Below are 25,596 nucleotides of genomic sequence, written 5' to 3' on the forward strand. Positions count from 1 at the left end.
CTAGGAGTTTATTCTGCAACCCTCTTCAGGAACTACCTTGCTGATATTTCCTGAGATCCTAGACCTGAAGAGCAAGTAGAGCTTTCTAGATACATAGGAGTTAGCACCTGCTACCAGATATTCAGTTGAATTGTTTCCTCAGTAGTAGGGGATTGGAAATACTGAAATAACATCTTTGCTTTGTCTCCCTGTTTCCCTGTTGATAGTATCATAAACTGACTGACCAGAGAAAGGCTTACATGTGAAGTAGTTGGTCAGTCAGAGAGTCTTAAGATCATTGTTGCTTTTCAGACAGTTTTTAGTTATATCTGACTTTTCATGACCCTATTTGGGGTTTACTTGGCAAAGATACTGGAGGGTTTTGCCATTTTCTTCAACCACATGTTGTACAGATGAGGAAACTGAGTCAAACAGGGCTAAATGGTTTGCTCAGGGTCACATAGCTAGTGAGTATCTGAGACTAGATTTGAATTTAGGTCCTTCTGACACTTAGACCAGTGCTCTATCTACCTAGTTGCCCCTAAAATTTTTAACATTCAACATTAAAAAATTTTGAATTCCAAATTTTCTCCTTCCATCCCTCCTTCTCCTCTCCCTTCTCTAAGATGGTAATCAATTTGATGTAGGCTATTTATGTGCAATCATGTAAAATCAATTTCTATATTATTCACGTTGAGAAAGAAAACAGCAAAAATTAAGTGAAAACAGTATGCTTCAATTGGCATTCAGAATTCATCAATTCCTTCTCTGGATATGGATAACATTTTTCTATCAAGATGTAGATTAAATGGTAAGAGCCTGGGGTCACTTTTCCTCTTTTCCACTTTTTTCTCATTTATTCTCTTTTCCTTTATATAGAGAAAAAGTAAACTGCATTATCATATTGCTGTCATCATCAACTACCTGGGTCACTGTATCTCCCTTGGAGCATTACTCATGGCCTTTGTTCTCTTCATGCACTTAAGGTAAGAAGATGCTCAAACATCAAAGGGAATTATCAGGGACTTTGGAAACCATCGAAACCAACACCTTCTTTTTTACCAGTGACCTTAGCACATAGACTTTAAATAACCTGTCCAAAGTCACATGGTTAGGAAGTATCAGAGGAAGGACTCAAGCTCAGATCTTCCTGACTTAAAAATTTAGTGCTTCTGATAATGCCCACTTTCCATTTAGGGACAGAACTAATAGGGTCTATTCTGCCCCCTGATTCTGCTCCCCTCAACAGGGTATACACCAAGATATCTACACCTGAATCTAGGTATAATCATATTAGAAAGTATATCAAATCTTAAAAGGAGAAACAAATCCCCCAAAGCAGCAGCCTAAATGAAGTGGGGGGGGGGTTAGGAGTTGGGTGGATGAGACTGGAGAGTTAATGGATAGATCACATGTATTTGAACTTTAGATCTGTTTCTGATAATAATAATAATAATAGATGCTATATAACTAATAATAATAGACATGTAAATGCTATTATTATTAACAATAGCAACAAAAACAAAAACTATATGGTGATTTAAGGTTTACCAAGTGTTTTATATGCATTATTTTATTTATTTATTAACCCTGTAGGGTAGGTGTGATTATTATCCCCATTTGACAAATGAGGAAATGAAGGCTAAAAGTTTTTGCCACATAGTAAGTATCTAAGTCAGAATTTGAATTCAGGACTTGCTGTCTCTTAAATCTAGTCCTAAATTCTATCAACTTTACCACCTAACTGCCTCATTCTGCTAAATACCTGCTCTTTGTTCAATTCTTTGCTTCTCTTTTCAGCTGCTATCATGGTGGGTGAGGAGTGATATGGAGGCAGTAATGCATCTGGCTCTAATTCACTACTCCCAAGGGAGGAGATGACTCTGCTTCACTCTCATCCACCTCAGAGAGCCCTCCATCTGCTGCCCCCCAGTCTATACAGCCAAGGTCAGGTTGAGGGGTCAGAGTGAGAACCCCATAGTTAGAAGATGACTATTGGCAGAGCTTCCAGCAAGCTGGCAACAGCACCCCTCAGACGTGTGTGTGGCAGCAGCAGAGCCTTGTTGGCAGGGTTGGAGGCCTCAGTGCCAGACTCTTCTGTGCCAAGTCCCAGTCAGTACCACATTGCTATGGAATGGAAGAAAGAAGGATGAGAAAACTGTCACTCAGAACTAAGGCAGATTCCCCTGGTGAGGGGGAATAGTCTCCTGCCTCCCAATGACCCTATGAACCAAGGTCTATTGTTTGTCCTTGTTTTTGAGGAACCAACTGGTTCTGGTGTAGAATAGTCCATGGTGGAGAACTAGTATCTGCTCTTAGTACCAAGGAACCGGTTGGTTCTGGTGCAAAGAGTCAATGGTGGGAGTCAGGAAAGCCAGGTTCCCATATGTCTGGCATTGCCAACTTCCCTACATTGACATCTTATTTGAGAAGCTAAAGACAACAGCTACAGGGGTTGGATTGGGCACTGAGAATGGGGAAAGACTTTTCTTCAGAGTACTAAGTCTTTTGCCTGGATGTTCTTCTCCATCTTCTGGTCATTTATATCCCAAGTAGATCCCTTCCCAAAGAACTGCTTCCTCTCCAGACCCAACTCATACCTCTTCTGTTCTTCCTTTTCCTCCTCCTCCTTCCCCTCCTCCTCCTCTGATACAGAATGATAAATTGGCTGTTCTCCAATTCACAGAATCCTAGTATGCCAAAAATGGAAGTGTTTAAAATTTTAGCCCTTCATGTTCTAAAGCAGAGATGTCAGTCTCATGATCTTAGGACCACATGCATCCCACAATACTCCTGAGTACAGTCCAAACCATATTAAAGTGCAATTGGGAAATGGTTAACTAAATAATTTAAAAATTCAATAAAATGTAGATATTGTATAACTAAGTCCCACATATACAACCCACAGGAATCTGTATATTCAACTTAGTGACCCAGGTTTCTATTTGAGTTTGACTCCACTGTTTTAGAGAAGGAAACTAAGATCCAGAGAGGGAAAATGATTTGCTCTAATCTTATCACAGTGTAGCTGAAAGGACAGGGTTCATTGTCTTATTACCTATGTGACTTCAGGTAAATTACTTCCTTATCTCTTGGCCTCAGTTTTCATATCTGTAAAATGAAGGCATTGGACTAGATCAGGAATTCTTAACTGGCGGCCCAAGAACTTGAATAGGAAAAATATTAAATCTTTATTTCAGTATAGTTTGTTTTCCTTGTAATTCTATGTATTTTATTTTATGCATTTAAAAACATTATTCTGAGAAGGGATCCATGATACCAAAGAAGAAAAATAATCAAGAACCTCTTACTCCTCTTCCTGAATTCAAATCTGACCTCAAACACTTACTATCTATTTGATCCTGGGGAAATCACTTAACCCTGTTTGCCTCAGTTTCCTCATCTGTCAATTAAGCTGGAAAAGAAAACTGGCAAATCACTCTCTGCCAAGAAAACCCCAAATGGGAATCACAAGAACTGAACACAACTGGACAACCACAAAATTTCTGTTAGTTGTCTATTTTAAATATCAAACCCTTATCAAATATATTTGATTTTTCCAAGGTTCTTATTTTTTTTCAAATACAGCAAGTATTTCTCAAGTATGTGCTGAATAGTCAATGTCATATTTGGGTAGTGTTGGAAGAATAAGAGAATTATGAGACATGATCTATACCACCAAGTGCCTTACTATTGAGCTAGAGAGACAAAACCTAGACAAGAACAGTCTGAGGGGCATTTGGGAGAGGTGGAAAATATGTTGAATATGAGAGTCATATAGATTCAGGTTCAAGTCTCCCCCTGCCATCAGCTCTGCCAAGGGATGCTAGGCAAAAGCAATTTCATTTTTCTGGTCCTCTGTTTCCTTGTATGTCCATTGAAAAATGTCCTCTATCATCCTGTTTTACTCAACCATTCTGTAATTCTGGGAAGTACTAGCAATGGGTGCTGTAAGAGATTAGAGCAGAAGGAGATTGAATTAGGGCTGAACTAGATTCTGCTTTGTAGAATCATTTGTTTATGGAACTCATGGTTTATTTCAAGGCCGACTTCTAGTGGACTGTGCAGAGTAATAGGACTCCATGTCCCTAGCCCCACCAGTTTATCTAGTGTGCTTCAGTAAGGTCAGACCCTTGGCATCTTTTACCCAGTTGATATTCCAGTTCTACCACTTCTCCAAGTGAGGGTCATCTGAAATGGATATCCACAACTTAGCCCCACCTAGTCTCTATCACCAGGGAGAAACCCCTGGGCACAGGAGGTTCCAGGTCAACTGGAAACAGATTTGGAGAAGGGAATGAGGTTATTAAAGTAAAGAGGAGAGGGAACAAGGATCTCCCTGCTCTATTTTTCATCATGTACTTACTTAGTGTCTATCACATGCAAGACACTAGATTGGGTTGAGGGACTGAGCTGGCCAGGGACTAGAGTTGGTCGGGTCAAAGAGGGGTTTACTGATCTCTGGCTAACTATATATTTTTTGCCTTCTTTTCCCACAATCATATCTTGCTTTCTATCTCACCTTTCCCCTCTCTTTTCAAATAAAGGAGTATCCGGTGTCTTCGGAACATCATTCACTGGAACCTCATCTCTGCCTTTATCCTACGTAATGCGACCTGGTTTGTGGTGCAGCTCACCATGAGCCCTGAAGTACATCAAAGTAATGTGGTATGTACATCCTGACCAGAACAGGTTCTAGGCCTGGGGAGCCAGGGCTTTGGCCAAGGGAGAGAGAGTGATTGGCAAATACAAGACTAGAAGCAGGGGACAAAGATAGATGCTGTCTAAGGGGAATAAAATGGGACTGATATTTGACCCACAAAAACAGAGGTCTTTTTATTTTCAGATAGCCATAAAAACTTAATGTTGCAACTTGACTGATAAGGAAATATGTTTAACATGATGGTATATGTTTAACCAATATTAGATTACCTGCTGTCTTGGGAAGTGGGGAAGGAGGGAGAAAAATATGGAACTCAAAATCTTATTTAAAAAAATGAATGCTGAAAACTATCTTTACATTTAACTGGAAAAAAGAAAATATAAAAAAGAAAAAGAAATAGCATCGGAAGAGATTTCAGATGTTATCTAGACCTAACTTCCCTCCTAATATAGGAATGTCTTCAGCCACAGCCCTGACAAGCAGTCACAGATTGGATCAAAGCCTTGACTGTCCAAAACTGGATCAGACCCAGAGTTTTCCTTCTTCCCCTTTTCCCTATATTCTTATCCCAGAATTAAGGTCATTTGGGGGGGGGACTGAACCCAGAAGAGAAGTTTGGAGCTAATGAGCACTCCCCAGATTTTACTCAATGAAATATCAGAAGTTTTGTTATTGACTCCTTCCTTCCTGATGATGGAGAACAGACCCCATACCACTTCCTCTAAAATGCTCCCTAGGAGCATTTGTTGTTTGCTTTATCTTCCAAAGGACCTGCTGACTCTGGTGCAGAGATATTGGGATAGGAGGGCAAGGACTCAGTTTCTCTTGTCCTCACATCTCTGCACCAATTTCCTTAATCTATAATCTTATTTAGGAAGCTAAATGAGGTAGACACAGAGGCAGAATTAGAGGCTGAGGAATGGGCAATGATAAAAGCTACTTAAAACCCTCTCCCTTCTGACCTCTGGGAACTTAAACCCATGTCTTCTCTGCTATGTAGGGCTGGTGCCGGCTAGTGACAGCTGCTTACAACTATTTTCATGTTACCAATTTCTTCTGGATGTTTGGAGAAGGCTGCTACCTACACACAGCGATCGTGCTCACTTATTCTACTGACAAGCTCAGAAAGTGGATGTTCATCTGTATTGGCTGGTGTGAGTATTGGCTGGTGGTCAAGAATCTTTCCTCAATGACCCCTCAGCACCATGTCTACCAGCTCCCATCCTCCCTTCCTACTGTACACACACACACACACACACACACACACACACACACACACACACACACACACACACACACGGATGAGAAGAGTAGGGAGAAAAACAGTAGACTCTGCCCTCTGGGGTTTCTCCCTAGTGATGACTCCCCTCATCTTGTGTAGGTCTCTTTCACATCAAGGTTTCCCATTCCTCTTCTCTAGCTAGAAAGAGGACCCATTTGGGGCAACTAGATGGTGCAGCAAATAAAGCACAGGCCCTGAAGTCAGGAGGACCTGAGCTCAAATCCAGCCTCAGACACTTGATATAAGCTGTGTGACCTGGGTGGGGGCGGGTGGGGAAGACCTGTTTTGGAACCCTGAGAGACAGGGGAAGAGTGTTATCCTAGATGGGAAACTAAGAGGGATGTGGGACTTGTGAGATACAGGACACTTAACTGAGTACAAGCAATCATCTCATTCCCTGAGCTCCATTCCCCGTAATCTGGTATCCAAACCAATCTATCAATTGAATTTTGGACCTAGTATGTGCAGAGCAGAAATCATGATATGCTTGGATAACCTTTGTCCTGTTGATAGACAAAGAGTTTTGTTACATGGATTTCATCAAATCCCCAAATCCACAATGAATGATTTTAAGATTCTTTGACTCAGGATGGGTAATTCCTATCTGAATGTCCCTAAAATGGTTAACTCTAAGACAGAAGTTCCTTGGTACTGACCACACTATCTTCTCTATAGGTGTGCCTTTCCCCATCATCGTGGCCTGGGCCATTGGCAAACTATACTATGATAATGAGAAGTAAGTGGATGTTCCATTGTTCGCTCCCTTTTATCATTAAAGGTCTAGAGCAGAGGCATCACCTTTAGAAAGGCATCAAACTACAGTGAGCAAAGAACCCTTCTTCTCCCCACCACAACTTACCCCAACCTCAAAGGTATATGGGAGTGGGGTGGGGAAGAATGTTTTACTTGAGTGTGACCAAAAGAAGAGTAGTCAGATGTCTAAACTAAAGCATGACACCAAGGGGAAACTGGTCTAAAAGTCCTTGTTTCCCCCCACCCATCAGTTGGGTTCCCTTGGGCAAGTCATTTCTGTTTCCTGGATCTCGGTTGTCTGATCTGTAAAATGTATTTGTAAGGGTGATAGGTCTGTATCCTATTTTCAAGTATGCTGAGGAGTTTAATGTTCAGGACCAGGAAGCTAATAGTCCTGCTGCATTCTGCTCTGGTAAGAACACACCTAGAATATTGAGTTAATTTAAGGGCATCACCTTTTAGGAAGGATGTTGACAAATTCAACAGGAAGATGGCATGCCAGATGGTAAGAGCACTAGGAAGTAATCCCTTTGAGTATGGACTCTTAACCAAGGGTCAGCAAACTTCTTTTTAAAAATATTTTGATATCTGTATTGCTATACAATTATATTCCTCTGTGATCCTATTTTATGCACTTAAAAAAATCTTATTCTGAGAAGGGGACCAAGGGATACACCAGATTGACAAAACGGGATCATCACACACACACAAACACCAAGAAACCTTGACACAGAGTAGTTGATGGAACTGGAGATGTTTAGCCTGCAGGTAAAAAGGAAAACTTATCATGAGACAGTTTCTATGTTCCTAGATATTTGAAGGGTTATCATGAGGAAAAGGCATTAGATAATTGGTCCCAGTAGTGATCTCTTGAAGTGATGGGAAAGAAAGTGGAGAGGGCCATTTAGGTTTGATGTAAGGAAAAACATGCTGACATTCAGAACTGTCCCAAAGTAAATGTGCCATCCTAGAATATGGTGAGTTTCCCCTCATTAAAATACTCCAAGCAATGGCCAGATGACTCCTTCTGCAAATTTAATTGAATTAAATAAATGGTCTTTGAGGTCCTTTATATTGTTCTGTGACTAGAGAAGGGAGAGGCAAGAAGACCCAGTTAGGAGTCTGTTACAATAGTCCAGACAAGACGAGATGAGTGCAAACTAGAAATAATTTGAGGAGAGTAGAGAGGTGAGGATGAGATGTAAGAGAAATTAGGATGAAAAAAGTAAGTGTTTGGCAGTTCAATGAGTTTGAGGAAAGGACTTTGTGTGGCCTTGGGTAAATCACTAGATCATTCTGTGCCTTAGTTTCCCCATATGTAAAGTGAGGTGAGTCACACTATATGACTTTCCACCCACAGATCTATTACCTATTATGCTAAATCAGAAATGACTTCACTTTGTTCCAGATGAATAGAACCCAGATGAGATGTGCTGAGCATGGGACTGACTCTCAATTTTAAGAATAAGTATCTGTGGGTTCTCAGGGGTCAGTCTGCCTTGAGCCTGGAAATGTTACAGTTATCCTTCCAACCCTTATGACACTACCTCCAACCCTTAAACCCAACTGTCCACCTAAACCCTGCCATCACAAGACTATTTCCTTTCTCTCTCATTCTCAAAGAAGACTAATAACATCACAAGGGTGACTTTTTGACTTGCTTCTGAACTAAATATAAGTGAGGCATAGCTATGCAACATCTTCAGCCTTACTCTCAATTCCCTTACTCTAAACTTCAGATTTCCCATCTGAAGAATGGACCCAATCACCTTTATGAGCTCATAGACTCAGAGTCTACAGGATGTAGCAAAACTTTGACTTCTAAGATCACTGAGCATAAAGAAATACGGATTCTAATCACCCCTACTTCCACCAACTGGTTGTGTGACCCTTACAAATCACTTCCCCTATCAGGGATTCAGTTTCTATCTCTATAATATGAGATGGTTGGATGAAATGGCCTCTAAGGTACTTTTAAGCACTGACATTTTATGGTTCTGTTTAGAGTTCACTCTGCTTCATTTCCTTAGAGAAAAGAAGGAATGAGCACAGACACTAATTGGGGTCAAGAATAGAAGTTTAAATGATTTAGAGCTTAATGAATGAGTTAGCAAACCACCATGGTTCTCTTTGGATAAGTTGTCCCATATAAAATATGCTGAGGTGTTTGGATGGGATATAAAACATCTAAGGGAGGTTAAGAGATGGACAAGATTGACTTCTCCAGAGGGGGCCTTTGACACTGAGAATGAAAGTATATGTCCCACCTGTCCTTTGAAAAACCCAGTCTAAAAAGAATTCCCATTTATCACATTCTGTAGGGTTTACCAGACAGGTTTTTCACACCAACCCTGTAAAGGGGTCCTGAAGGTATTACCATGTCCACTTGAAATTTCTATTGTTTAAGGAGGTTGTGGCTCCCAAAGCTCATCGGTGGCAAAGGCAATCTTCTAATTTTCTATCTTCTTCCCATTGTTACATGCAGTACATTGGATGGAGTGCTGGGTGTGGAGTCAGGAAGACTTATCCTTTGGAGTTCAGATCTAGTCACAGACACTTCCATGCTGGAAGAATCATAAATTAGGATAGAGAGGTCCAAAGAGATCTGGGCTGAGTGCCCAGCTAGTCATTGACTTAAATTTAATGCAATATATCCCTCTATAGAGACAGCATTGGTTATACTGGCCTTAGGGTTGGATCAGACCTGGGTTCAGATTCTGCCTCTAACACTTAGCTATGTGACTACGAGCAAGTCACTGGCACTCTCTGAACCTTGGTTTCCTCATCTGTGAAATGAATCTAATAATTCTGATCTTCCATGTAGGGGTATTGTGAACATAAAATAAGATGATGTGTGAAAAGTACTCTATAAATTTAGATACTATTACTTTCAATAGCTCCTCAATTCCAGAACCTCTACTTTCTCCTCTTTTTTTAGGAGAGCATTGATATAAGTGCATATCATTTAATGAGTACATATGTGACTTGGAGCTTATCCCTATGTGCATGTGTGGGGAGGCGTGTGTCCATGGATATATCTATTTGACCTCATGGTCAAGACTATGAGGCTTTTCTTATTCTTTCAGTATATACAATAGACTAAATGGCAAAAATCTGTTATAAAGTGAACATAGTTTTAATGTTAAAGTAAAAGCCTGGAGTCTGTTATATCTCTGTGTAAGCATGATTTTCTGTGTGTGTGTGTGTGTGTGTGTGTGTGTGTGTACGTACATCTCCCATTCCTTTGCAGGGATATGTCTGCTCACAGCAAAGGCTTCCCCCAGCTCTGAATAGGCAAAAATGGCCCAGGTTTCCAGTTATCTCAGCTGTCAGCCCCTCCCCCCATTCCTTTCCTTCTCATCCCCCCCCCCCCCGAAGAGGCTGTCTGCCTGGGAAATGGAGACACCTCAGCTGTATTGGGAAAGACAAGAAATCTGAATATGTTCCATATTTATCAGGGTGACTCCTGCCTGACTCAGAAGCAGCTGGTTGATTTCTGCATCTCTCACATTCCTGGGAGAGTAAGCTCTATTATATCCCAGCTGGAAAGGCAGGGAGTCTAGCTTGGTTGGGGGTGAGAGATGGGAGTGGGGGAGGTAGAACAGCACAAGCTGGTGTGTCTGGGGAATACCTACCTAGTGACACTGTCTCCTTTCCCTCCCCCAAGTCCCCACTGCCTCAGGACTAAGGGCTAACCCTATCCCAATTCATTGGATTAGCATCAAAACCTACCCTGAATTCTTGCCTCTTTCCCGTATCTAGAGCTGTAAGTTCCGTGAGAACAGAGAGTTATGTCTTCTATGGACTGAATATTTCTTCCAGAGCCCAGCATCAGTACTTGGCACTCATTAGGGGCTTAATGATTGCTTATTGAATTTGGAAGGCAGGGGATGAGTAAAGAGCAGTCAGAATAATACAGATCCATGGTATATGGATGGGACCCTAGTCTCTAATCCCAATTTATAGATGAGGACATTGAGATCCAGAAAAGAGAAATGATGATGATGATGATGATGATGATGATGATGATGATGGCATTTTTATAATATTTTAAGATTTTCCAAGGGGTTCACAAATATTTTTTCATTTTATCCTCATATAGTCTCATTTTACAAATGAGGGAAATTGTGCAGACTGAGGTTAAGTAACTTGTCCAAGATCAAATAGCTACAGAAATCTGAGGCTGGATTTGAATTCAGATTTTCTTAACTCCAGGTCCAACATTCTATCCCCTTCACCACCTAGAGAAATGAAAATGACTTATTCAAGGTCATGCAGTTGGAGAGTTTCACAGTGAGGAATAGAACCCAGATCTCCTTACTCCCAACCCCACTTTCTATTATGCTCTTGGTGCAGTTCTTGCAAAGCTCTGACATGATAATGTTTCTCTGAATCTATAAGGATGCCATGCTCTTACTCTTTAGCCTGTGAGACTGATGTTTAGGGTATAACTAAAATGAAACACAAGGAAAATGTGTCTGTGTCTCAGCTCAATCTCTCTCTTTTTTAGATTTTTACAAAGCAAATGGGGTTAAGTGGCTTGCCCAAGGCCACACAGTTAGGTAATTAAGTATCTGAGGTCAGATTTGAACCCAGGTACTCCTGACTCCAGAACCGGTGCTCTGTCCACTGCACCACCTAGCCACCCCTTCACCTCAATCTCATTATCTCATTCAGAGTCTTGAAGATAGATTGTATGAAGACTCATCTTCCCCAGTTCAGATCTAGTCACAGACACTTACAAACTGTGTGACCCTAGATAAGTCACTTCACCCTGCTAGCCTCAGTTCCTCATCTGGTAAATGAACTGGAGAAGGTCATGGTGATCCACCCCAGTATCTTTGCCAAGAAAACCCCAGACAAGGTCACAAAGAGTCAGAAATAAATGAAATCAAACCAGTAAGAAAAGCATTACTACTGAAGCAAGAGATTCTACAAAGCAGGGGAATACAGAGTTTGTCATTTGGCACAATGGATAGAATACTGGACCTGCAGTCAAGAAGCCCTGAGTTCAAATCTTCCCTTAGATACTTGAATGAACTTGGAGAAGTCTGCCTGTTTCCTGTGACATCAATTAAAGGAGGATAATAAAAGCACCTTCTTCCCTGGGTTGTTGTATCAAATGAGATAACATTTATAAAACATTTTTTCAAACCTTAAAGAACTATATAAATGCTAATTATTATTAAACAAGATGAAATGTAGCCCTTGCCCTCAAGGAGTTTACATTCAACTGAATTTATAGTCTTCTGGCCAGACAAGGATTGTCCAGGCAATATAAGACCAGTTTTCTATCCTATTCATCATCTAGAAAAATGAAAATAACTTATTAAAGGTCACGCAACTGGGGAAGGTCAGAATGAGGTTTAGAACTCAGATCTCCTTACTTCCCAACTCCATTTTCTACTACACTTATGGGATGGAGAGTCAGAAAAATAACCAGGTTCCACTACTTGGTTTTTCTAGCACCCATTCCTTTTTCAATAAATAGTTTCTGAAACTGTCTTTCACCCATTCTCTATCTGTATCTCCTCCTGTCATGAAATTCTTTAGATCTTTAAATTTCTCAGAGCACATTAGGTTGCTCCTTTGTCCCTGTCTCATTCTACCTTTATCATACTCAGGATGCATATATCACATGACAACATCCCTAATAAACTGTAATCTCCTTAAGGGCAAGGTGGTTCTCATTTTTGTACCCTCGGAGCATTTCACAATACAGGTGATCTCTGTGTGTTTGTTAGATTGCAATGGAACAAATGAATGATACCAAAGACAGTTCTGATTTTCTCAGCAGAACAGTAGTTACTACTCTGAGGTTCATGAATAGATTTCAGGTGTTCTGAGAACTTGAATGGAAAATAATTACATCTTTACTTTCACTAACCTCAAACTGAAATGTGGCATTTCCTTTGATTTAAATAATATTTTTCTGAGGGGTCCATGATGCAAAAAAGGCTAAACACCCATTGAAATACTGGAAGGTTGGTAGTCATTTTATAGAGGAGATAACTAAGGCTTTAGTTGAGGATTTTTAGTTGAGATCCTTTTGGTGGAGCTGGGACAAGTTGAGCTATATAAATTGCCTCCTACCCTTCCTCCCTAGGGTTGTAGGTCTCATGTAGCTCTAAGAGGCTGAGGTCCTTTCTCCTGCTAACTACAACCTCTGCTCTCCAGGTGCTGGTTTGGAAAGAGGGCTGGAGTGTACACTGACTACATCTACCAGGGTCCCATGATTTTGGTCTTGCTGGTAAGAACTTAGTAGGAGTATAATTTGTTTGGGATGAGCAGGTCAGGCAAGAGTGATTCATAATGGAAAATTGAATAGAAAAGGAACCTAGAAGAAACCATACTGGTGATTTGGGTGTTGGGTACATCTAGGACAGGCATCAGGCAGACCTGACAGTAGTGCAGGAGCCAAATGTTTGTAAGTGCTTTGGGAGTCTGAAACCTAGACTACTTTCTGCACTCCACTGTCCAAATTTAGAACATCTAAGATCAGAAAACTGATTCTTTCTCTGTGATGAGCATGTCATCACATCCTCTCATAACAAAGATAGTATGTTTCCATCCCATTTGGGGGTGGTTAGTTATCTCACTGAAGCACCAAATCCTGGGCAAAAGGTCTTTGAGAGATGCAATGGCCCTTGAGGGAAGGGCAAGGAGCCCTTGGGAAAAGCCATGACCAGCCTTGGCCCTACTGACTCTGGTCTGTTTCAGATCAACTTCATCTTCCTCTTCAATATTGTCCGTATACTCATGACTAAGCTCCGGGCCTCCACCACGTCAGAGACCATTCAGTACAGGTGACTATTTCCCTAGAACCTTCAGAGTTTCACTCTATCAATCCTGAAATTCCTCCCCCCCCACCTACTCTGAGAGTTTCTAAAGAACAGTTCTCTCACTTCCAATCTGCCACTGGTTATTTGTCTCCAATGACCTCCAACGGGTCTTGTAGGAGGGTTCTTAAAATAAGACTTTTAGCTACCAACTCCTGATTTCCTATCCCCTGTTCTCTCCTCTTCCTTCAGGAAAGCTGTGAAAGCTACCCTTGTGCTGTTGCCTCTTCTGGGTATCACATATATGTTGTTCTTTGTAAACCCTGGGGAGGATGAGATCTCTCGAATTGTCTTCATCTACTTCAACTCCTTCCTGGAATCCTTCCAGGTACTACTCTCTTCCCCAGTCTTCATCATTTGATGGAGGTGGGAGGAGAAAGCATGGGGGTTGGTGACTGCTCTTCTTTTTGTATAGCAGGCAACCCATCTGTTAATAAAATTTCATATTGTTTGAGTACTGCTTTGGCTCCCACCATGTAGATAAGACCAGAGAAGGAAGGAGTACTGTCCCTGCTTTTGAAAGCTTATGATGCAGCTATGGAATAAGGAGAGAGAAAGGGACAGTAATCATAGGGTCATAGGATCAGAACTGAAAGAAGGCAGTGAGTCCAACTATATTTATTTTTCAGATGAAAAGGCTAAAAGTCAAAGGGTCTTGGCCAAGATCACATAGTTAATAAACTAGCATTGAAATTCTGGTCTTCTAATTCCAAAGAGGCTTTCTCTCAAGTGAGAGTTGTCTAAGTACAGGCATTAACTACATGACTTTGGACAAGTTATTTAATCTCTCTCCACCTCATTTTCCTTACAGGTAAAATAGGGAACTGAATTATTAAGTTTCTAAGTTCAGGTTTGACATGTGATCCAGGACAGACAAAGCGAAACCAATGAAGGAATGAAAAAAATCATTTATGAAACCTTTTTTATTATGTGCCATCCAAGCAGCTAGGTGGTGCAATAATAAAATAATGGGCTTGATATCAGGAAGAATCATCTTCCAGAGTTCAAATCCAGCCTCAGACACTTACTAGTTATGTGACCCTGGACAAGTCACTTAACTCAGTTTGCCTCAGTTTTCTCATCAAAAAAAAAATAAGCTGGAGAAGGAAATGTCAAACCATTCTAGTATCTTTGCCAAGAAAACTCCAAACGGAATCACAAAGAGTTACTTGCCAAGGACTATGCTAAGCCCTGGAAATATGAGGAGTTTGCAGTCTGATAGGGAGAGACCACTCATGCAGGAAAATGATGGCCAGGGGAGGGAATGTTCTGGTCTGGTGAGCCACAGAGATACTAAATAGGTCTATAAGGCAATTAACTGACATGCCCTTTCCAGAAGCAATAATACTAATTTAGTCACTGTTTCTAGAATACTGCTTAGAATAGGGAACAAATATACTGATACTATAGCAGAATTGTTAGTAAGATGACCAGGTGGTTGATTAGACAGAATATGAAACATCATCTGGTATGGCATCAGCTATAGTGGGCTAGGTAAGTTTGCTCACTCATAAATCAAGGCAGCTGAGCTTCAGGACAGTAGTTCACCCAGAGAATAGGGGTATGGCTTCTGGAGGGCCAGTCTATAGGTGGCAAGTATTAGAAAGTTGTTAATTAATATGGGAAACGATGGCAAGCATCAATGTCACAGGCAGCTGGCAGTAAAGGGTATGGTTAGTCAGAGAAGGCTTCCAGAAGTGAGTTGGATGCTAACTAGTTTAGGAACAAAATGATGGATGTGCAAAGGGCAGAGAGAGAGAGACCAAGGTCAAAGCTGAAGAGCTAGAATAAACAAAACTTCAGAGCAAGGCCAGGCCACCAAACTGCTCCCTACTCAAAATAATATGGTCTTATCCTTTCTTCCACCAGGGTTTTTTCGTATCTGTCTTCTACTGCTTCCTCAACAGTGAGGTAAGGCACTTCCCAAATGAAGAAAACTTTTGAGATTAGTGAGAATTGGGTTTTCTACTTGACTGGTTGTAGGGTGGTGGGATGAGAAGTTAGGGTTATAGATGATTATATATATATATAATAGCCCCTTATGTTTTCTCCTCTCTTCTCCTATGTCGGTGGATAAAATTATTTATGAAGGAGTGAAATGGCTAAGGGGCTTCTTCTAGCTCCTCCACTAAGGTGAAAGTCTTTGATGTGAGTCTTAGGGTTCTTGTTTTCCCCTCACCAACATTTTCCCAATGGCTACTCTGTTCAACCATTTCTTTGCACTTCCTTCCTAAGAACCTAGAGGACTGCTCACAGGGTTTAAAGTCATAGATTTGATGTTTTATTAGTGAAACTTTTTCTTAGTCTGGAAAATAGAGAAATGATGGATCTAGGATTTATGAAGTAACTGTCATCCTAACCCAGTCTTAATGCTGTCAATTTTTTGCTTGCAGGTCCGCTCAGCTGTCCGGAAGAGGTGGCATCGGTGGCAGGACAAACATTCCATCCGTGCCCGAGTAGCTAGGGCCATGTCCATCCCTACTTCCCCTACCCGAGTCAGTTTCCATAGCATCAAACAATCAACAGCTGTCTGAAAGGAATGGGGAATACAGGGGTGGAGGCTGAGGAATCTCAAAGGGGACAGAACCAAGAATCTAACTTTGATTATTGGGAGGAACACATCATTAAGTATGTCCTTCATGCCTGACTTTTCCCAGTCTGTGCAGGAAAACAGTTTCTTCTTTAAACTTTGGCATATTCCAGCACTTACTTGTTAGCCTAGAGCAGCCCTGAGAACATGGGAAATGTTGGATCCATGAGACCCAGACAGAAACAGGAAAATGGTCATGATGAGCATTTAAGAGATGGATGGGAAAAGCAGGGTCTTCCAGAAGACCCTGGAACTCTGATGGCTGCTGAGTCTTACACCTAATTTGCTCTTCTGTGCCCTTTGTCTGCCCTTTGGGCAGGACTTACTCCAGGGACAGGATGGAAGATTAAAAGCACATGGACAATGAAAATTAATGATGTATATTGTCATCTTGGAGCACAATGTAACCATCCAATTAGAAACCACTGGATTGGTTGGTTGCCATCATCAGCCTTAGAGAGGTCACCAGTTGGTATTAGAGCATCTTCATGAATTTCTTCATGAAAAACATTGTTATATCATCATAATGACATCTGGGGAAACTGATATTATCATCAAAATTCCTGATATTGATGATATCTTTTTGTGGCAATCACAACTACATCATTGGAAAGTCCAATGATGCTACCATGAACCATGGCCACATCATCAGAACCCACAATGACATCATCAAGAAGAATCAATATCACTGAAACTCCAATGTCCACAACTCCATCAGGAACCTAGGCACTCTCCACTCCCACAAATGATTTTGCCATCATTTCTTGCCTATGGCTTACTTTTCTCTGGCTCACTATAACAAGAGAAGCAGGTGCCTTATGAGTGGTACTACCCTTCCCTAAATGGGGAAGAAGAGACTCACTATTTTCTGCCTGAGGGCTCTGCTACCCCTGAAATCTATTACTTGTAGGGATCATTTCTCTGGAATTACAAAATTATTCATTCCCTGATACAAAGTCTTGAGCCCATTGCTACTCAGACTTCTTATAAAAGTTGCTTTATAGGCATGTATTGTGAAGCTGAGCAAATAATTGGGATGTCAAGACTACTAGTCATAGCTCTGGAGGGGAGAAGGAAGGAGAGAAAGGATTCCCCATTCTCCTAAATCATCTGGGCTCTATCTAAGAGCATATGCCTTTAGAGATGTGTGTGTATGTTTGTGTGTGTGTGTGTTTGTGTGTGTGTGTGTACATACAAGAATGAACTTTGGTATCTGCAACCCTGGGTAAGTTAGGGAAGAGAGTTGCCCTAAATGGTCCCTGTCATGGATTGAGAGGGTCAGCCTGGGAAAAGAGTTGGAGTCAGAGAAGATATGAGTGTGTATTGGAGGGGGGGTTCCAGTTAAAAGAGCCTGAGAATTGGTATTCCCCTTGAAAGTAGGAATATAATAGTTTTAACATATAATCTTGTGAGGAAAGAGCAGGACCTGGAGAAGCCAGTGAGGGGCATTCAGAGGAAGGGAGATATAACAAAGAACATTGAAACCCCTGCCTGTCTCACCCACTTCATGAGATCTAACCATTGCAAGTAACTACAGGGGAGAGTTGTAAAAGGCCAGAAAATGGGGAGGAACTCGTGGGAGGCATATGTGTGGGAAGAAGAGAAGGGAGGAGAGAACCTCTTACTCAATCTGGGGCAGAGGGCTTCACAGAAATATGATAGAAGAAAATGAGAAGCTGGATAATGGGTCCCTGCTGACAAAGAAGGAACATGAAATGACTAATGAGTCTCAAACAGCCAAGAAAGTAAAATAATTCTCAAGTTTGCCTTCCACCAAAGGAAGGATCTGAGAAATTTAGAAAATGAGGTTTTTGTTGAGGGAAGAAAGGGGGAGAAATAGAGGGAGCTAGGCAAAGTGGGGGGGGGGGTGAAAAGAGAATGTGAGAATGGGAAGAAAACTGTTAAGAAATCTATTTTGCCTGGTCAGGCAGAGAAAGACATCCAAAGTAGGGAGATCCCCCCCACCTCTTGGACTCCAAAATCCAAGACAATGGTCTTGGAGCCCTGAAGGCAGATTGGGAGCATAATCTTATGAAAATCAGAAAGGAGTTTGTCAAAAAACATGCACTTACTAAGCACTTTCTATATACTGGAGACATGAAATAAAATACAACACTCCCTGCTCTTGCTCTTGAGGATCTCGCATTTTAAAGGAAAAGATAATAGAGTGTGAGGCTGTCATAGCAGACAAAGGAAGCAGCTGCATAATGGCTCCTGAATGGGGTCCTCCTCCACCACCAACTGGACTGACAAAGTGTCCTTTAAAAGTATTTATTGAGTTCAGCCCTATCCAAGATTCTGGCTGTAGGGTGGAATGGGATATAAACAAAATAAAATGAACTAAAAACAATCTCCAATCCCTAAGAACTTCCAGCCATTTTGGTACAAAAGCTTGGGTAGACAGGATTGTGGACTCAAATGAGGTCATGAAGGCAAAATATTTTGTAAATTTTAAAACTCTATATCAATGCTAGCCATTGTTATTAGCTAAAATCCATGGACAAGGAACAACTAAAAGGTTCTAAGGCTGTTAGGCAGGGATCTGGGTCCCTGAGAAGTGGTTAACCCTCATTGGAAGTGGAAAGTGAGAGCTAGGACTGGGGGAGAACTTCCTCATCATCTCACCCTAGTCATTCCTTACACATGAGGAGATGGAAAGCCCAGAGAAGGACGTGAGAGAACCAGGATCCAAACCTAGATCCTCCGACTCCAAACCCAGTGTTATTTCCTCCATATATTCATTCATCCTGAAGACTGATGAGATGACTACCTTTTAGGATTCCTACAAGGAAAATGAATAACCTTTGAGGACCTTTCTAGTTTTTAAGTCTATATAAAGGAGTACAAGGTAATATAAGATCACCTGGAGGCAGTTAATTGGCATAGTGCTTAGAATCCTTGACTCTTGGAGTCAAGGAGACCCAAGATAAAATACTGACATATATACGAAATGTGTCACCCTGGACAAGTCAGTTTCCTCCTCTTTAAAATGGGGCTGACAATAGCACCCATCACCCAGGGTTGTTGTGAGGATTAAAGGAGATAATATTTGTAAAGCATTTTGCAAACTTTGAAGCATTATATAAATGCTATCTATTATTATTGTTGATGTTGTTGTTGTTGCTGTTGCTGTTACAAGATAATGTACTTTCACATTGTACCAGTAAGGATCGAAGTGACTCTCAAGTAAAGGAAGAATTATACAATAAGATATAGTCTGACTGGAAGGAGAGAGTGGCTATGGATTAATGTGGAGAGACAGGCATACCACGGGTAAGGAGGGTAGCATGAATAGAAAAAAATGAAAGGTGGTCATGTTAGCCTGGCTTCTTTAGATTATTCTGACTTATTTCATGAAGAGGTAGGAGGAAGAAGTGTGAGAAAAAGAGAAGGAAGGAGAGGAGGGGAAGAAAAAGAAGAAGGTTCAATGGTTCAAATTCTATTTGTGATAATTGTTACCTGCGATGATTACTACTTTAGGCAAGTCACTTCTTGAAGTTAAGGGATCTTTGAGATTCTTTCCAGCTCTATAGCTGTCATTTTTATATTCAATACTGCATCACGTAGATGAAGATGCAAGTGGAAAAACACCCAAATTCAGAAGATACTCCAGTTCTTCACAGGGCCATAGAAAAGCTACCCTTAGCAATTAAAACACTAGGTCCTAAAGAAATGGACATTCCAAATGCTGGGGGCCTGACTTTTAATTTTCTTACCTTCCTTTCCCATCCCTACCCGCAAACTGGAAGTTATCACGGTATAATAGCAAGTGGACCTAGAAACTGAGGTTATGAACCAGAGTAAGTCACCCTCTCAATGTTCTAGTCCAGACAATTCTCTAGGCCAATAAACTGTGAAGATGCCAACATGCATTGGTGAAGAGAGTTTCCTCGCCTGGGAGTCCACAATACCAATGAAAATACAAGTTCATTCCCTTATCTGATGTCCTTTGCACTCTTTGTAATATCCTTATAGATATCCTATGTATGATCCCAGAAGGTCTTTATGTTGTTCAACCTTGATTGGGTAAAGGCAGAGAACAAGGAGAAGAGATCAGGAAGGCCAAGAGAAGGTTTGATCTATATTGAGTGAATCAATATGGATATATGCATGGACCCCAAAGGGCTTTATTTGAAGATAAAAAGGCATGGTACCAATACTCCCCTTTGGTTTTGACTTTTTCTCTGACCTATCAAATATGTTCCACTCTTCACTGAAAATCTTAGGACTAAGAAAATTGCAATTCATTGTTGTATTCCTTTCTGAAGAAATGCTTCCAACTAGTGTTTCATCTTCCTCCTCCCTTTTTCCCCTTTTATCTCTCCCCTTTAACTCCTTCTGAACCTTCCTCTCTACCTATCCTTTCCCCTCTGCTGTCCCCTCCTCCCCACCTGTTCCTTTTCACCTCTTGCTATCCCTTCCTCCCCACCTGTCCTCTTTCTTCCAATGAGCTCCCATTGACCTCCACCATATTTTTCAGCCTCTCCAAGTGGACCAGCTCTCCACCTCCAGATGAATAGACTAGACCATGCTCAGGAGGAAAAAAAATACAAAGTGTTGCTCTGAGTTTTCCTCTTCAGTCCCTCCCCCCGCCAAGCAGCACATAATGCTGGAACATGGAAGTCTCCTTAGTCATACCTGCTATTTCGCCCCATGGTGGCATCTCAATGTATGCTGGACCAAAGAGCATCTGATCCCAGGAGCTTGGAGCAATGTATCAAAAAAAGCCAGATCACAGGAGATTGGTATGGGTTTTGAAGGGTTTGATTTGGGATTTAGTCAATAATTTTTTTGGACAAAAGTAGCAATTTTCTCATAAAGAGCCAATCTCCAGCTAATTCTGAGAAAGCCTCAAGCCCTGGTCAAGTAGAGACCAGGTGTCCTCCAAAACACCAGTAGAACTTGCTGCCCTTCCTCTATAAGGAAATAAAGCAAGTGGTATGGGGAAAAGCTGTATAGTCTCTCTGCCCAAACATTTTATCTCCCATCAACTGTGCCTACCCTCACTGCCCTCATTGATTAATTAAAAGAACTTTTAATTGCAGAGCTAGTTTAATTGCAATGACTAGATTCCCTCTGGGGGTAGAGTGAGCTGTTCTCTGGGTTCACAGAGGCAATATTAAATTATATAATGTGAGACCTCCTTTTAGTGAGATTCTTCCTTCTGCTCCACTTCAGATCCTCAACCTATCCTACAAGGTGATAGCTCCATCTCAGATTAGGAGAGGAACTTCCAGAGGTCATTTCATTAAGGTCACTATCTCTAAATAAGATTTGAAGATACAACCAGAACAAATGAGAATCTCTTCTTCTTGAAAGAAAAATATTATTACAGCATACATTTCATACAAACCATTATAAAATATACTTTAAGCTCAAAATTGATATTCAACAAGAATACTAAGGTTATATTCTTTAAAAAAAAAAAAGTAAACATTGAGAGGAAGTACTTGTCATCACTGTGGCCAAGGGAAGAATTCTTAACAAACAAGAGAGAGAAGCAATCATAAAAGATAAAATACATAGTTTTGATGAGTTTTTGTACAAATAGCATCAATGACATTAACAAAAGAAATTGCCAAATGTGCAAAAATTGCATCAAATATCACTGATAAAATATTATTTCCATATTTCTATAAAATATGCTTTCCAGATGTTGGATATATGGATATTGACATGAGGATAAGAGCTTAAAATTTGTGAATGGTTTTCAAAAGGAATTACATCCTGTCAATGGCCATTAGAAAACATGCCCCAAATCACCATTAAGAAGAGAAATGCCAATTAAAACAATTCTATAATTCTACCTGAAATCCTGAATATTAGCAAAAATGACAAAAATCAGGAAAATTTAGGTTTCATAAGTTGTAGGAATGGATTGGAATAAATATTTGTTAACTACCATCTCTATTCCAAGCCCTATGCTAAGCACTTTATAATTATTATATCATTTGTTGGATTACAGGAGCATTATTACAGGGTTAATAAAACTATGAATTGACATAACTTCTCTATATACTCATTTGGAATTTTACAAGAAAATGATACAACAATCCATCACCCAGGAATTCTAATACCAAGTGCTACTCCCAAGGAAGACAAGACTGAAATAAAAGTCCATCACAAACCAAACTATTCATAAAAACTAAACTTTTGTGGTAGCAAAGAACTGGAAACAAAATGGATACTTGACACCCAGGGAATAGCTGGAAAAAATCTGGCATATGTATATATTAGAATGTTATTATACTGTAAGAATGATAAATACAAGGAATTCAGAGAAATATAGGAACATCTGTATAAACTGATGCAGAGAGAAATAATTAGAACCAAAAGTATGCATGAATGTATAATGTCCACAAAAATAGCAAATAATATCAAGAGGATATGAGTTCAAATCCAACCTGACATTAATTAGCTGTATGACCCAGGGCAAGTTACTTAATCCCAATTGCTTTACTCCACCCACCCCCATTTTCTTTTTGAAACAAATTAATGTGGGCATAATTGGCAAATAACCCCTAAAAAGAAGTTAAACTCTAAGTAATTGAAAAACAGCAATGATACTCCTAAGGACTTCTGTCCTCATGAGAAAAAAAAGAGGGAATAGTTGAGGCAGAAAGCTACATACAACATTTGATTGGTAACTGCTTTTGATGTTTTTCTTGAATTGATTTTCTTAGGTAAATGAGAGTGTGCAGTTTAGAGGAGTGCTGTTTTGGTTGGATTTTATTTTCCAGACATGACTGTGATATAAATACACAAAAGTTATAAATAAAACATTTTAAAGATACTGCTCACTATTCATCTACTGTCACTCCCTCCCTCCAGGATTCCATCATATTCCTTAATTTCCCATTCTTATGTCCTATTACTTCCTTAAAGATAACTTTTTTTAACTGATCCTGTAGGGAGAGGAAGAACTCAAAGAGTATGGATTCAAACAAAATAAGTTCCCATCAACTAAGGAATGACTGGAAAACTATGGTGTAAATTTAATTGGAAGATTATTGTGCTATAAGAAATAACAAATATGAGGAATTCAAGAAATTGTTGGAGAGTTAAATGCTACAGTGTAAAGAATCACCCTGGGAATCAGGGGAACCTGAGTTCAAATCTGATCTCAGCCACTTGATGCTTACTAGCTGTGTGACCATACTTACTTGCCCAGGCAAGTCACTTAATCCCAGTTAACTCCAAAAAATAATTATGGGAAAACATAAATGAACTGATTCATATTGGAATAAGAAGCAAGAGAATGGTATTCACAAGTAGTTATAACCATATAAATAAAAGGATCACAAAAAGAAAGTTGGACTCTAGAATAGTGGGGAAATCAGTAAAAGTATTAGAGAAAAAATAATGAAACACAGCACCTTCCTCTTTCACTTTTGAAAAGTAGACAACAAATAGGGTTAAATGCCATGTATATCGTCAGACAAGGTCTTAGTGTCAGTTGCTTTTGCTTACTTGTTTTTGTCAGAAGGGTTTGGGGCTCTAGGACAGGAATAATTTGTATAAAAATTAAAGTCATCTAAAGTATTTTAGAAGGGCAGCTAGATAGTGAAGTGGATAGAAAGCTGGACCTGGAGCCAGAAGGATCTGAGTTCAAATCCAACCTCAGACATTTGCTGACTTTGTGATCTCTTTATCCAGTTGCTTTACCCACAAAAAAATTTTCTTTTAGAAACAAGCTAATATGGGCATGATTAGCAAATATCATGTCCCAGTCTACCCCTGTCCTCAGTCTAGTTTCAGTCCTTCACCTACTACCTTCCCTTAACTCTTTTTTTCTTATTCCCCACTCAATTCTTTTTTTAAGTTTTATTTAAGGCAATGGAGCTAAGTGACTTGCCCAAGATCACACAGCTAGGCAATTGTTAAGTGCCTGAGGTCAAATTTGAACTCAGGTCCTCCTGACTCCAGGACTCTATCCACTGTGTCACCTAGCTGCCCCCTACCCCACTTAACTCTTAATAAAAAAAAATTTTCCCCTTCAACTCTTCTTCATTCAAGGCATATTTGACAACCTCCTAATGGAAACTTGTTTGATAATATAATCTAGGAAGAGGAAAATCTTGATTTTAATATAAGTAAAATCCCTTGTATATTATGTATTTATTATTGTTATTCAGTTATTTCAGTTGCATCTGACCCTTCTGGACCTCATTTGGGGTTTTCTTACCAAAGATCCTGGAATGGTTTGCCATTTCCTCCTCCAGCTTATTTTACAGATGAAGCAAACCAGAGTGAAGTGACTTGCCCAGGGTCATACAGCTAGTAAGTGTCTGAGGCCAAATTTGAATTCCTGACTTAGGCTTCTATCTACTATATATATGAATACATACATACATACACATGTACCATTTATATATAACATATTTATAACATATTATATGCAAGTTATATATAACATATATAAAAATCTCCTTGTAAGAGAGGAAGGGAACACCAATGATATTTCTTAAATAATAGGTTAAACAGCAAAAGGTGGCACTGGAAAGGGATATTAGGAGTTAATGGATCCCAAGCCATTTTATAACTTGGAAAGTTATAATGTCTGAGGTCACTTGTCTGAGGTCATAGATCTGTAGATCTCCTTTCAATCCCAGGGCATTTTATTTCTGTAAATAGCTGCCAGTTCCAAAAGTTCATTCCCTGGATCAGAGGAAAAGCAGACCAGTAGTCTGTTTACAACACATTCATGCCCCAAGAGTTATATTACAGTTATATTACAGATATGAGCAGGAATTGTGCTGGTAAATGTTTTAAAAGTGATGGAGTAAATGTTAATAATGCAAATGAAACTTAAAAGTGTGTCCTGGGTATAATTTTTTAAGAGAGCTGGTTATTAAAGTTTAAACAATAAACCAGCAATGATTTGCAGCATTTGCCAATTTCTGAGATGTGAATGCTGAAAATTTAACCATCAGCTCTCTAGAGCCCTTAGATGTGAAGTGTCATCAACCTTCTCAATCCTGCTTCTTGCAAAATTCTGTTCAATAGAACAAATATGTTTGGGGAGTATGGGTGCTAAGGGTACAGGTTATTCTGCTAAGTAGTCAAGTTAAACATAGTGAAAGTCAACAAGTTTAAATTGAGTCTTGTAATAAAAAGAGAAAGGAATGAAAGGGGAGGAGAGATACTAAGATCTGATCAGTAGTGATTCCCAAGAAGCTATCAATGATTGGGGGTTTAGGCAGGATTGAGTCAGGGGAGAGAGAAGCCTTCCTAAAAACCATTATGAAGCTGTCCCTAAATCTCTCTCCAGGACTAAATGACCTTGAATCCTGTGATGGAAGGAAAGAACTACCTTTGACAAACAGTATAGTACTTCCAATACAGTTACATTCTGGGTCTCCTCTTCTCAAAAACCACAGACAATCTAACCATTCTATGTGGTCTACTGGAGCTAATGAGAGTTTCAGCTTTGTTTGGTCTTCTCAACATTCCTGGATAGCTAGAAGTCCCCTACTTACAAGGTTCCTTT

The 25,596-nt window shown here is 40.1% G+C and overlaps 1 protein-coding gene across 1 annotated transcript in view; it reads left to right on the plus strand.

The window, feature by feature from the left end:
- Positions 1-23,647, plus strand: part of CRHR1 (corticotropin releasing hormone receptor 1) — a 109,483-nt gene extending 85,836 nt beyond the window's left edge. The window contains exons 5-13 of the mRNA XM_074224392.1: positions 859-965; positions 4,527-4,647; positions 5,643-5,796; positions 6,600-6,660; positions 12,855-12,927; positions 13,398-13,483; positions 13,709-13,844; positions 15,386-15,427; positions 15,910-23,647. Coding sequence (XP_074080493.1) covers positions 859-965; positions 4,527-4,647; positions 5,643-5,796; positions 6,600-6,660; positions 12,855-12,927; positions 13,398-13,483; positions 13,709-13,844; positions 15,386-15,427; positions 15,910-16,050 — 921 coding nt within the window. The 3' untranslated portion in view covers positions 16,051-23,647. The remainder of the gene's footprint in view (positions 1-858; positions 966-4,526; positions 4,648-5,642; positions 5,797-6,599; positions 6,661-12,854; positions 12,928-13,397; positions 13,484-13,708; positions 13,845-15,385; positions 15,428-15,909) is intronic.
- The last annotated feature ends 1,949 nt before the right edge of the window (positions 23,648-25,596 follow it).

Source organism: Macrotis lagotis, chromosome 2, assembly GCF_037893015.1.
Source record: "Macrotis lagotis isolate mMagLag1 chromosome 2, bilby.v1.9.chrom.fasta, whole genome shotgun sequence".
NCBI lineage: Eukaryota > Metazoa > Chordata > Mammalia > Peramelemorphia > Peramelidae > Macrotis > Macrotis lagotis.